Genomic DNA, 12758 nt, shown 5'->3' with positions numbered 1-12758 from the left:
TGTTGAATACAAAAAGATTTTTAAAAATAACTTTTTTAGGTATTATTCTATATCATGATTTCAGGTTATAAACTATACATTTGTCAAAACCAAATATACTACCAAACCAGTGGATTTTTAATCATATGTGACTAATTCCTCATTTTTATTTCTTAATATAATCAATACTTTTGTTCAAAATTTAATTTTTAAGGTGAACGCCTTTAATCCCAGCACTTGGGAGACAGAGGCAGGCGGATTTCTGAGTTCAAGGTCAGCCTGGTCTACAGAGTGAGTTCCAGGACAGCCAGGGCTATACAGAGAAACCCTGTCTCGAAAAACCAAAAAATAAATAAATAAATAAAAATCATTTTTCAGAGCAAAAACATTCTAATCGGTATTCTAGGACAATGTTCAGAAAAATTAGATCAATGTGATTAAAACCTGGAGCTGGACAAATGGCTGAAAGCTTAAAAGCACAAACTGCTCTTGGGAAGGACCTGAGCTGACTTGGCACCACCATTGGCAAGCAGCTTTCAACTCCACCTGTAGCTCCATCAGTAACAGGGCCTCTGACCTCCACAGGCCTGCACTCACCTGAGCATGCCAGACAGACAGACAGACAGACAGACAAATAGGCCTCTACAGGCACCTGCACTCACATGAATATACCCACACACAGGCACAGAGAGACAGAAACAGAGAGAGAGAGACAGACAGACAGACAGACGCACACACGATTAAAAAATAAATACTTAAAAACTGGAGCTGTCCACCAATTCTAACACTCTTCGATTTAAATATTTCCTCATGAACTAATTATAGGATTTTAAAAACATAATTTTGAGGTTTCTGATGGTAACAAATAAATCTCTTGCCCACTTTAAAAAAAGGATAACTCCCATTTAACTCTAATCTACTCACACTAACTTGTTTGTTATTTGCTTTGTTTGTTGAACAAGGTTTCTCTGTATGACAGCGAGGGCTCTGCTGGAACTTGCTCTGTAGAGCAGGCTAGCCTCAAACTCACAGAGATCAGCCTGCCTCCCAGTGTTTGGATTAAATGCATGTGCTACCACTGCCTGGCATCACGCTTAATTTCTTAAAGAACTCTTAGCTAAGGTTTTTAGGGGGAAGAAGAGGGTAGAAAAGAAGGGCATTTTTCTAGACCTAGGCGTGTCTTAGGCATCAATATACATCAAACTACACATACTCGCTAGAAAATATTTCATACATACATTGAAATTCTAATACATGTGCTTAAAAACTAGCCTTAACATTTAAAATTAAATGCCAAGAGCTTTATAGGTTGTGTCATATAATTCACTTATTCTAAAGCTACATCGGTAGGCTAATGTAGGCAGAAGGGGACTAGATCATGACATGTCTTCTATAGCAGTCAACTGTTACTCCAAATCTAAGGATCTTGTTAAAATGCATATTCTGACTCCTTATATCTAGGGGGTGCGGGGGTTGAAAATTGAGTTTGTAATCAGCTTCAAAATGATCCCAAAACTCACAGTCCTAAAAAAAAATATGGAATAAGTAAGGTCACAATATTTACTCAAGCTTAGTATATAAATGTCATCCATTTACTCTTATTTCAGCTGGTCTCTAATAAGGTTCAAAGTCAAAAAAGGGAGAAGTTTTAAGGTTGTACCATAATATTCTATCCTTCCTGGAGACTGCTGATAACCAAAGTCAGTTTAAGTATTGAGTCTATAAGAAGCACTAGAGACAAAGAACTAAACAAACTCTACTTATAAAGAAAAGAAAGAGTGCTTCTAAAGTGTTACCATGTTCTTTCTATAGCAGGACTGAAAACAACTGCTCCGGAGTGGTCAGCAGGCTCTTAAGTGAGCCTTCACAGTACTGGGACCTGCCTCCCAGACTGATACACTGGAACACAGGAACACTGACAAAGACAGAGACCTGAACTTCAATGAAATGTTTTATTGAAGGAGGAAAGCAGTATCTGCCAATCAGACATTGGAAAACAGTTTAATTCGTAATTTGCTCCTAAAATAAAAATACCAGTTGGAACTTATAAATTTTTCTCTACAAAACTAAAGTATAATGTAAATAACAGGAGTAGCAGGAGGATTCTGACTCCAGAAAAGGATTTATTAACAGTGTCAATTACCATATACTTTTCCCCATTAGTCCTGCCCTGTCAGGAATATGCTACCCTAAGAACCTTAGAAATGATTTGGAGAGTATATAATAGTTTATCTCCTTCTTCATTATACTCAAACCAGAAAACAAAGAGTTGTTTTCCTGTAAGATTCACATATTATCTTCCACTTGAAATCTATCCTGTTTCCATAGCAACCAGCAGTGATGCCGTACCATTTTTGCTGTTCCCACTTAAAGAACACTATGGCATAAAATCCTTTTATGCATTTTATGGAACTAGATGAGGGAAAATGTAATGTAAAATATATTATGTGTATATGCAAATTATTTTTCCAAAACTGCCATGATCAGTTCTTTAAACAATATACTTGAGTATCAGATGCATTTTAAGATTTTTTTAAAAGCCACTTAAATTAAGCTTCTGGACCTGGTGGTAGCACTATTTTGTACTTAAAATCAGGTTGTCAATGAAGACATCCTAGAAATAAGAACACCTCTGTCCCCAAAGAGGTCAGTGATGGCTAACTTTAAAACTGTAGGCTAAGAATTCAGGGCAGAATCCCTCCCTAAGGAAAGCCATGAAACATCCTGGAGCAGAGGACTGACAAGATCAGCATGCTCTGCTGAGAGAAACTGGAGGTGATGAGTAAGAACTGTAAAGAAAGGATCTAAAAAACGGGAGATCAGATAAAAGGCATCAGAAGAGCTTGCTATGCGGCCAGAAGCCCAATGCCAAAGTGACAGTGAAAACGGCCAAGCCATGTCAAGGCCCTTCTTTGGCCTAGCCACTGGGCTAACATTACAATCATTCCGTGTTTTTGTAAGGAGTACTATATTTTCTTAGGTGTTTACTAAATGGCATATGCTTTCCTCATTATTCCTGCCCCTTGTCAGGAATATGCTACCCTAAGAACTTCCAAAATTAATACTGGCACAGTGACAACAAAGTTTTATAACAGTCAGGAGAAATAAATCAAAAACCAAAAAAGGGTTCCCTGACTTAGACAACAGTTCCCTTCCTGGCCCAAAAGGTAACTCTGTGGCGGGCGGTTAAAGGGCGGCCAGTCTGTGATAACCATCCAGCAAGGGAATCAATCACAAGGCAGAGTTAACAGGACAAATCTTAAGGACATTTAAGACACAAAATTCTATTTTGCCCTATCTCTCGGTACCTCAGACAACTAAAACTGTAGCAGCTCAAAAACAGAACATGCTCAAAACTCAGCTTCGCCTCAACGCTGGCAAAATGTCTGCTATGAAATTGGCTAAAGAGAACCCCGCCCCCCCCCCCCAAAAAAAAATAACTATGCTTCACACTAGATAAAATGTAATTAATCTGAAAAACACAAAGCATTTCAAAAGTCAGCTTTGCCTTAGCTGGCAGGGTGGCATCCTTTAATCCCAGCACTCGGGAGGCAGAGGCAAGTGGATTTTCTGTGCATTGGAAGCCAGCCTGGTCTACAGAGTGAGTTCCAGGACAGCCAGGGCTACACAGAGAGACCCTGTCTTGAAAGAAAACAAACAAAGCTGGAAACTGTTTCCTACTGTATTCTCCTTCTGTTCCCTAGGAAGACAATGGTAGGTAGGGTCCATGTCAGGATTCCCTCCCTGTGGTAAATAATGCAACCTGCACAAAGACAAGGGGAACAACAGCTCCAGGGTTGGGAGCCACATTTTGGGCGACCAAGTTTCTCCAAAAGTTATTCAGCCATTGAAGGCTAATTTGGAGGAAGGGGGGAGTCCAAGACAGGCTCTCTCTGTAGCCCCGGCTGTCCTGGAACTCAATTTGTAAACTAGGCTGGCCTCCAACTCTAAGATCCACCTGCTCTGCCTCCCTAGTGCTGGGATTCTAGGTGTGTGCCCACCACTCCAGCATTAGGATCAAATCTTTCTCTTAACTACAGAAAAATAGCTCATATTCCTTTCTTATTAAACATGTTTAACACCTCTGGATTTTTCCAGTAGATTCCAGTTACTTTTACACCTCTTTAGATTGAAAATTCTTAGAAATTAGAATTTCAAGAATGCTATAAATTTCTAGAAAGCTTAAATTGTTTTGTAAAAAAAACAACACGCTGCTTACTAAGGTATATATATGTCTTATATTTCACTAAAGCCCACACAATCTTCAAAGCCTAATAAAACCCACACTAAAACTGGGAGATGCCTGGAGTAAGAGTGGCCACCACCAAGCCTAAAGACCTTGAGTTCAATCCTGACCGTACAAACGGAGAGAAGCACTAACTGCATGCACGTGGTGCTAGCAGGTAGGCACACTCACTGCACATGGTGCTAGCAGGTAGGCACACTCACTGCACATGGTGCTAGCAGGTAGGCACACTCACTGCACATGGTGCTAGCGGGTAGGCACACTCACTGCACATGGTGCTAGCGGGTAGGCACACTCACTGCACATGGTGCTAGCGGGTAGGCACACTCACTGCACATGGTGCTAGCAGGTAGGCACACTCACTGCTACATATTTTGGCACCTGACACAAGCTACAGAAAATGTCTCCACCATATTGCCTGTAGGTGTGTCTGTGGGGGATTTTCTTGATTAGTGATTGACGTGGGAGGGCACAGCCCACTAGAGGTGGTGCCATCCCTGGACAGTGGTCCTGGGTGGTATAAAAAAACAGACTGAGAAAGGCAGGGAAAGCAAGGCAGTAGGCCGTAGGCTGTATTCCTCCATGGTCTCTCTGCTGTAGTTCCTGCCTTGGCTTCCCTCAATGATGAACTGTGAACAGGACATGTAAGCCAGACAAACCCTTTCCTCCCCCAATTGTTTTTGATCTGTATATTAATACAACAATAGAAGCAAACTAAGACACACTCAAATAAGTCTTAAAAACTAACATGGAAAATGGAGAGGAGCCTGAGGAAAAGGTCCAGTGACAGGTCCAAAGTGGGATCCAGCTCAAGTGGAGGCCCCAAGGCCAAACACTATTACTGAGGCTATGGAGCACTCACAAAAAGGGACCTATCATGACTGCCCTCTGAAAGACCCAACAAGCAGCTGAGTCAGATACAGATATTTGTACCCAACCAATGGACAGAAGCTGCTGACCCCTGTGGTTAAATAGGGGAAAGCTGGAAAAAGCTGAGGAGGAGAGCGACCCTATAAGAGGACCAGCAGTGTCAATTAACCTGGATCCCCCAAATCTCCCAGACACTGGACCACCAACCAGGCAGCATACACCAGATGATATGAGGCCCCCAACACATATACAGCAGAGGACTGCCAGGTCTGGGTTCAGTCAGAGAAGATGCACCTAACCCTCAAGAGACTGGAGGCCCCAGGGAGTTTAGAGGTCTGGTGGGGTTGGGAGTAGGGGGATGGGGAACAAACAGTCAGAGTGGACTGGGAAGGAATGAAATCTAGAGTGTACTTAAAAAAAAAAAAAAAAAAAAGCCGGGCGTGGTGGCGCACTTGGGAGGCAGAGGCAGGCGGATTTCTGAGTTTGAGGCCAGCCTGGTCTACAGAGTGAGTTCCAGGACAGCCAGAGCTATACAGAGAAACACTGTCTCAAAAACAAACAAACAAACAAACAAAAAAGGCTAATTTTTTAAAAGTGAAAAGCAGCCTCTATCATCTGCTTCCCGCTAAGGCCTTATAAAGGGGCTGATGAAGAGAGGAGAGCTTCAATCAAGTCACTCCTCTACATCACCATCCCTCTCTACAGTTAAAGACTGCTCCCAATAGGAAAGTTTAAAAAAAAACAAACAACACTAGAGATCCTAGACTAGACTAGAGGTGTTACCTCTCACCAGGTGAGTATCTGTGCACCTAGAGTTCTGACAGTAAGCTCTCTGGGCAGCCACTAACTGATTACACCAGTTTCAGTCACAGAGATGCTGCTCTATGGAATAATCCCCATTAAACTAAAGTTAGAAAGTAGATCCCCTTTATTCTACTTGTACTGGCCAGAAAACCATGTACAAGTTAGTTAAAGGTGCATATTATCTTACCGGGAAAGTGACGGATTATTAGTCTTTCATGACTTAAATGTCTTATGCCCATAAAATCAACTACTGTATAGCCATTTATCCCAGGGTGGAGAAAAACAGTAATTTACTACAAAATCCTATCTGATGTGTGCATACACAAACAGAGAGTGAAAACTGCTAAACAGCTACTTGAGAACCCTGCCACCCTCACAGCCCCTAACAGGCAGGGCTGCCTACTTCACTGCCTTCTCTTTGCACAGACCCCACCTTGGCCGGCCTACTTTTCATTTCAAGGGAAGTATGACTACTACAGCTCTGTGACAAACCACTTGGCTCTGCCAGCAAGGGCATGGGTCAATCTTAAGCACCACACGGAAAGCAAACAAGAAAGCCCAGCCCACTGACTTCACTCCCACAGCAGTCACTCATATCTAATCACATGTGGCAATCCACGAATGGCCCTCACCTCCTCTAACCCTGGTGAGAAATGGAGCAAGTGCCTGCGAAGCTTCTGTAACTGGGGAGACAGCACACACGCCCTCCAGTGGGAACAGCACTGAACTCCCTCCCCAGAACAGAGAGCTTTAAGAAATAAAATGCAGGGGTTTTCAACTATTTTGTTAGGCAACAGATAGTACCTGTCACCCAATGTTCAGGTTCCATATCTTGGTGGCAAAAGAGAATAGGAGATGAAACAAAACTTCAGAAATGAATTCATTGTGGAATGAAGTTTAATTACTCTGTGGCCAAATCTATTTTCCTTAAGGTTAAAAAGTAAATAAAATGCGTGACTTCTCTGAAGTAACATACCTGGGATCTAAAACCCTCAAATGGCTACAAAATCAGAATGCTACCGCCCTTGAGAAGGAAAAGAAATAAAAATTGTTCCTCTGTTCTTTGCCCAGAGAAAACCCTCCTTAAATGTTCATTAAATGAACATTTTAAAAAGTTATTCCTACTTCTGCACCTAATATTTCTGGCTTTTGAGAGCTTACTTGAAAAAGCTTTGCTCCCATTTGTACATCAAACCTATGTCGCACAAACAAGAGCTGTCAGTGTGCCTCACAGTTAAAGTGTCTTCTACTCCAGCAGCATCTCCCTGGCTGGTGTTCAGTCACCCTAGGGAGCTGCCTAGTTCCAGCTGTGGAAAGGTGTTATCTAGGAAAAAGTGTGACTATTTTATTTGGGGGAATAATCAGAAATGTTACCATAAAGTTAAAAGCCACACTAAAAAAGAAAGGCTGTAGAAACAAATGGCTCAGTGAAGACAGCAGACCCATGCTCAGCTCCCAAAGCCACATAAAACGGCTCACAACCGCCCCTAACTCTCTCTCCAGGGATCTGACCCTCTGGCCTTTGTGTGAACCTATACTCAGAGCACACACGAACACACACAAGCACACACATTTTTAAAAATAAATATTTAAAAAGAAACAAAACAATAGGCGTCCTGAAAGCCTGTGCACCTGTGTGGGGTCCACTCCAGCTACAAGCTCCTTTTCTCTCCTGCCTCATCTCCCTCTAACAATGCCTGCACTGTCAAGCAGCTTCTCCCTGTCCCCATAAAAAGAAGTCCACAGAATTTCAAAAGTGCGCTACCCAGCAGACTGAGCACCTACAGAAAGACGCCTGGAATCCTGTCAACTAGAAGGTCAATCATTCATACACCCATGCAGTGTTGGATCCTAAATCCACTCTGGAGGCGGGCGCAACATCTAGCACTTACCCTGATGTTTGGAAGACCCTCGGTTTGATCTTCCACACAGGGAGGGAAATGTCTTGGGGTTATTTTCTTTTTTTACATGAGTTCACACAAGCACACAATTTAGTTTGTAATGCAGGTGACTCAGAAGCAAACTGGCGGTGTCGGGCCTGCCTTAGAAGTCATTTGATAGGAATGGCTGTTAAGTGAAAGTCTTCCACACATGACCACCAAATGAAAGGCCGAGATCTATGAGCAACGGCAGAACAGTTAACAAATGGTAGTCAAGTGCTACTTATCAACAGTCTATAATGACAATTTTGGAGTTTTGGTTTCTGTAAGAAACATAAAAGTATTTTAAGACTACGTTTTCACTTGAATCCCAGGTGTGGGACATTGGGCTGCTTCAGACTGTCCACACAGGTGTGGGACATGGGGCTGCTTCAGACTGTCCACACAGGTGTGGGACACAGGGCTGCTTCAGACTGTCCACACAGGTGTGGGACACGGGGCTGCTTCAGCTTGTCCACACAGGTGTGGGACACGGGGCTGCTTCAGACTGTCCACACAGGTGTGGGACACTGGGCTGCTTCAGACTGTCCACACAGGTGTGGGACATTGGGCTGCTTCAGACTGTCCACACAGGTGTGGGACACTGGGCTGCTTCAGACTGTCCACACAGGTGTGGGACACGGGGCTGCTTCAGACTGTCCACACAGGTGTGGGACACAGGGCTGCTTCAGACTGTCCACACAGGTGTGGGACACTGGGCTGCTTCAGACTGTCCACACAGGTGTGGGACACGGGGCTGCTTCAGACTGTCCACACAGGTGTGGGACACGGGGCTGCTTCAGACTGTCCACACAGGTGTGGGACACTGGGCTGCTTCAGACTGTCCACACAGGTGTGGGACACTGGGCTGCTTCAGACTGTCCACACAGGTGTGGGACACGGGGCTGCTTCAGACTGTCCACACAGGTGTGGGACACGGGGCTGCTTCAGACTGTCCACACAGGTGTGGGACACGGGGCTGCTTCAGACTGTCCACACAGGTGTGGGACACTGGGCTGCTTCAGACTGTCCACACAGGTGTGGGACATTGGGCTGCTTCAGACTGTCCACACAGGTGTGGGACACGGGGCTGCTTCAGACTGTCCACACAGGTGTGGGACACTGGGCTGCTTCAGACTGTCCACACAGGTGTGGGACACGGGGCTGCTTCAGACTGTCCACACAGGTGTGGGACACTGGGCTGCTTCAGACTGTCCACACAGGTGTGGGACACGGGGCTGCTTCAGACTGTCCACACAGGTGTGGGACATTGGGCTGCTTCAGACTGTCCACACAGGTGTGGGACACGGGGCTGCTTCAGACTGTCCACACAGGTGTGGGACATTGGGCTGCTTCAGACTGTCCACACAGGTGTGGGACATTGGGCTGCTTCAGACTGTCCACACAGGTGTGGGACACAGAGCTGCTTCAGACTGTCCACACAGGTGTGGGACACAGGGCTGCTTCAGACTGTCCACACAGGTGTGGGACACGGGGCTGCTTCAGACTGTCCACACAGGTGTGGGACACGGGGCTACTTCAGACTGTCCACACAGGTGTGGGACACGGGGCTGCTTCAGACTGTCCACACAGGTGTGGGACATTGGGCTGCTTCAGACTGTCCACACAGGTGTGGGACACAGGGCTGCTTCAGACTGTCCACACAGGTGTGGGACACGGGGCTGCTTCAGACTGTCCACACAGGTGTGGGACATTGGGCTGCTTCAGACTGTCCACACAGGTGTGGGACACAGAGCTGCTTCAGACTGTCCACACAGGTGTGGGACACAGGGCTGCTTCAGACTGTCCACACAGGTGTGGGACACGGGGCTGCTTCAGACTGTCCACACAGGTGTGGGACACGGGGCTGCTTCAGACTGTCCACACAGGTGTGGGACATTGGGCTGCTTCAGACTGTCCACACAGGTGTGGGACACGGGGCTGCTTCAGACTGTCCACACAGGTGTGGGACACAGGGCTGCTTCAGACTGTCCACACAGGTGTGGGACATTGGGCTGCTTCAGACTGTCCACACAGGTGTGGGACACGGGGCTGCTTCAGACTGTCCACACAGGTGTGGGACATTGGGCTGCTTCAGACTGTCCACACAGGTGTGGGACACAGAGCTGCTTCAGACTGTCCACACAGGTGTGGGACACGGGGCTGCTTCAGACTGTCCACACAGGTGTGGGACACGGGGCTGCTTCAGACTGTCCACACAGGTGTGGGACATTGGGCTGCTTCAGACTGTCCACACAGGTGTGGGACACAGAGCTGCTTCAGACTGTCCACACAGGTGTGGGACACAGGGCTGCTTCAGACTGTCCACACAGGTGTGGGACACGGGGCTGCTTCAGACTGTCCACAGTCGCTGACCAGGATTTCCCAGCTGCAGAGTTTCTGTGATTGTGTGTTGGTTGGAATTCTGGGATGTTTCCTGACAGTATATAAATGCTAGAGCCAAAGGAGGCAGTGTGGATTGATGATCCTTTGTTGTTGTTAAATAGTCGGCACAAAGAAGAAACAAGAAGAAAAAATTATATATCCTGACAGCAAAGATCAAACTTGCCCCAAGGACACCCCTAATCAGCAGGAAGTAGTCTAACGATAGATAATGTTGCCCCTTTCCCACCCCTGACTTTATTCAGGGATCTCTTTCCTCTCTTTTATCTAGGGGGTGGAAAGTGTGGCAGAAAGGGGTGGAGAAGGAAGAAAGAAACCACAAAGTAGCCAAAGGCAATAGTCCCAAGACTCATCTCTTCTCAGTGTCCAATAGCATAAAAACATGCTCTTAACCATGACTGAATCAAACTTATGCTTTTCCTATTGCATACATCAAGTATGTTGACACTACATCTCAAACTGTTCTCACACACACACACACACACACACACACACGGATTCCAAAACAAATCAGCCACCTAAGGTTTTTAAAAAGCCTCTCTGGAAGTATTTCCAAGGGCAGAGGGCTACCACTGTAAACAGTTCTGACAAGAGTTTGTAGTTGACAGGTTAACAAACCTCATTTCTTTTTCTTGTTCGAAAATTCTAAGTTATCCTCACCTCTGACATATGTCCAAGAGCTACCATAAATGATGAAATGTAAAGTTTTCTATAAAGTGTCTGTGGTAAATATTTAATCAAAGTGTTTTAAATTTCATCCAGTGAAACCTTTATCAGATTGTGGAAAAGGAAATACAAAAGCGATCTCATACCCGGTGTGTTTACTCTACGCTTATCTTGACCTCAGGTATCTAACCCTAAGCCCTTACGATTTCTAAGCCTTTGAAAAACTTTTCCGCCTTTAACCATCGCAACTCTCAATAGGGACTTCGTGCGTTCAATTCGCACCACGGTGAAAGATTAAATGCTACACTCCTAAAAATAGGGGTGCTGTGAGTGAGAGCAACACACAACACCGCGCTGCCAACGCAACTGCGTCTTCGACGGGGTAGGGGCGCCATGTACACACACATACAGTAGGAGCTCACATTCAGCAAAACCCAGGAACGACGGGATCAGGTGACTTCAAACCAGACACTCTCAGCCTGAAGCGAATGACTCGCAGCCCCAGGGCTCCTAACCCCAGTCTGACAACCGAAGCCAACACTTGCAACCTTGGCCAATCCACGCACAACTCGTGCGAATGGGTTTGGCGGAGCCAAGAGCTGGCGAAGCTGAAGCTGAGCCCGGGCCCCAGCCCTGGCCTGCGGACTGCGGCTCCCATCGGGAAGGGTGTGTGTGTGTGTGTGTGTGTGTGTGTGTCTCCCATCGGGAAGGGTGTGTGTGTGTGTGTGTGTGTGTGTGTGTGTGTGTGGAGAGAGAGAGAGCTCTGCGACCTGGCAGCCAGGTGCCAGCGGTTCCCGCGTCCACCGCCGCCGCGGGGCCCAGCGCGTCCCGCTCGTCCCTCCCTTCCCGGCCCGCGTCAGGCACCGAGGGCAGTGAGTGCCCGCCGGGTGACCGATCCCGTACCGCCCGCCGACCTCCGCGCGTCCCGGCCCCGTGGCCCCGGCTCAAGGCCGCCCCCTTGGGTCGGGGCGGACACCGCGGCGGCCACGCGGCGGCGGGCAGGGGGCCGGGCTGCCCGTTCCCCCGGCAGCTGGGAGAGCCGAGGCCCGCGGGCCGCCCTCTCAGGCCGCGCGGCGGAGCGTGGGGCGCGGCTGTGGCTAGGCCCTGCGAGCGAGCGAACGAGCGTACGAGCGAACGGGCGGCCGCGGCGGCCAGAGCCGAGCCGAGCCCAGCCAGCCGCGGTCTTCGACCCCAGCGGGCGACCGGCGCCCGCCAGCCCGAACGGCCGCAGCCTCCCCGACTCCCGGACCTCCGTGGCCTCGGCCCTGCCGGCCCGTACCTAGGGAGGTCGTAGACGAGACGTGGTTCACTCCGACGCTCGAGTCGCTGGTCTGTCGCCGGCGCCTCAGCCCCTGCTGCGGCTGCTGCCTTCGCGCTGCCTCGTCCCCCTCCGCCATCTTGTACCGATTTAAAATTAACTCCCCACTGACGTCAAACGCCGCCGCCGCTTTATCAACCTCCCGGGAGCCGGCGGGGCGGCCTGCGGGTCCTAGCGCCGCCCTCTGACTTGCGCGGCCCAGCCACGCCCATCAGCGCCCTCGCTCCTCCTCCGCCCCCGCCACCCTGCCGCGGAGCTCCGCTTGCTCTCAGACGAGTTAGGGAACCCTCACTGCGGACGGCGCCACCCCGCCCCCACCTTCCCGCTCTCGGGGCCACACCCCCTTGCCGCAGGGCGGAGAAGGCTTCTCCCATCCCTCCTTTTCCCAATTCTCTTTGCATCTCTAAAGTTGACTGCACGTGAGGTTACATTCGCATCCTTTCCCTCCTAGCTTTCTTATCCCCAGCCCTCTTCCCTGCGAATCCATTGCCTACACAGAAAGGTTTTCTCTTTCCACCACTATCCTACAATTTGTTTGCATTGGCTCCCCATC

At 47.9% G+C, this 12758-nt stretch overlaps 1 protein-coding gene across 3 annotated transcripts in view; it reads right to left on the bottom strand.

Annotated features, from left to right (window-relative positions):
• Nucleotides 1-12319, bottom strand: part of Atl2 (atlastin GTPase 2) — a 54848-nt gene extending 42529 nt beyond the window's left edge. For all 3 annotated transcript variants that reach the window (XM_021186317.3, XM_029471105.2, XM_021186319.3), the window contains exon 1: nucleotides 12167-12319. In XM_021186317.3, coding sequence (XP_021041976.1) covers nucleotides 12167-12284 — 118 coding nt within the window. In that variant the 5' untranslated portion in view covers nucleotides 12285-12319. The remainder of the gene's footprint in view (nucleotides 1-12166) is intronic.
• Nucleotides 12320-12758: the final 439 nt, after the last annotated feature.

Source organism: Mus caroli, unplaced genomic scaffold (assembly GCF_978045245.1).
Source record: "Mus caroli unplaced genomic scaffold, Mus_caroli_1 scaffold_18, whole genome shotgun sequence".
Classification (NCBI taxonomy): domain Eukaryota; kingdom Metazoa; phylum Chordata; class Mammalia; order Rodentia; family Muridae; genus Mus; species Mus caroli.
Note: the sequence above shows the minus strand (reverse complement) of the source record. Positions and strands in the feature narration are given on the sequence as shown.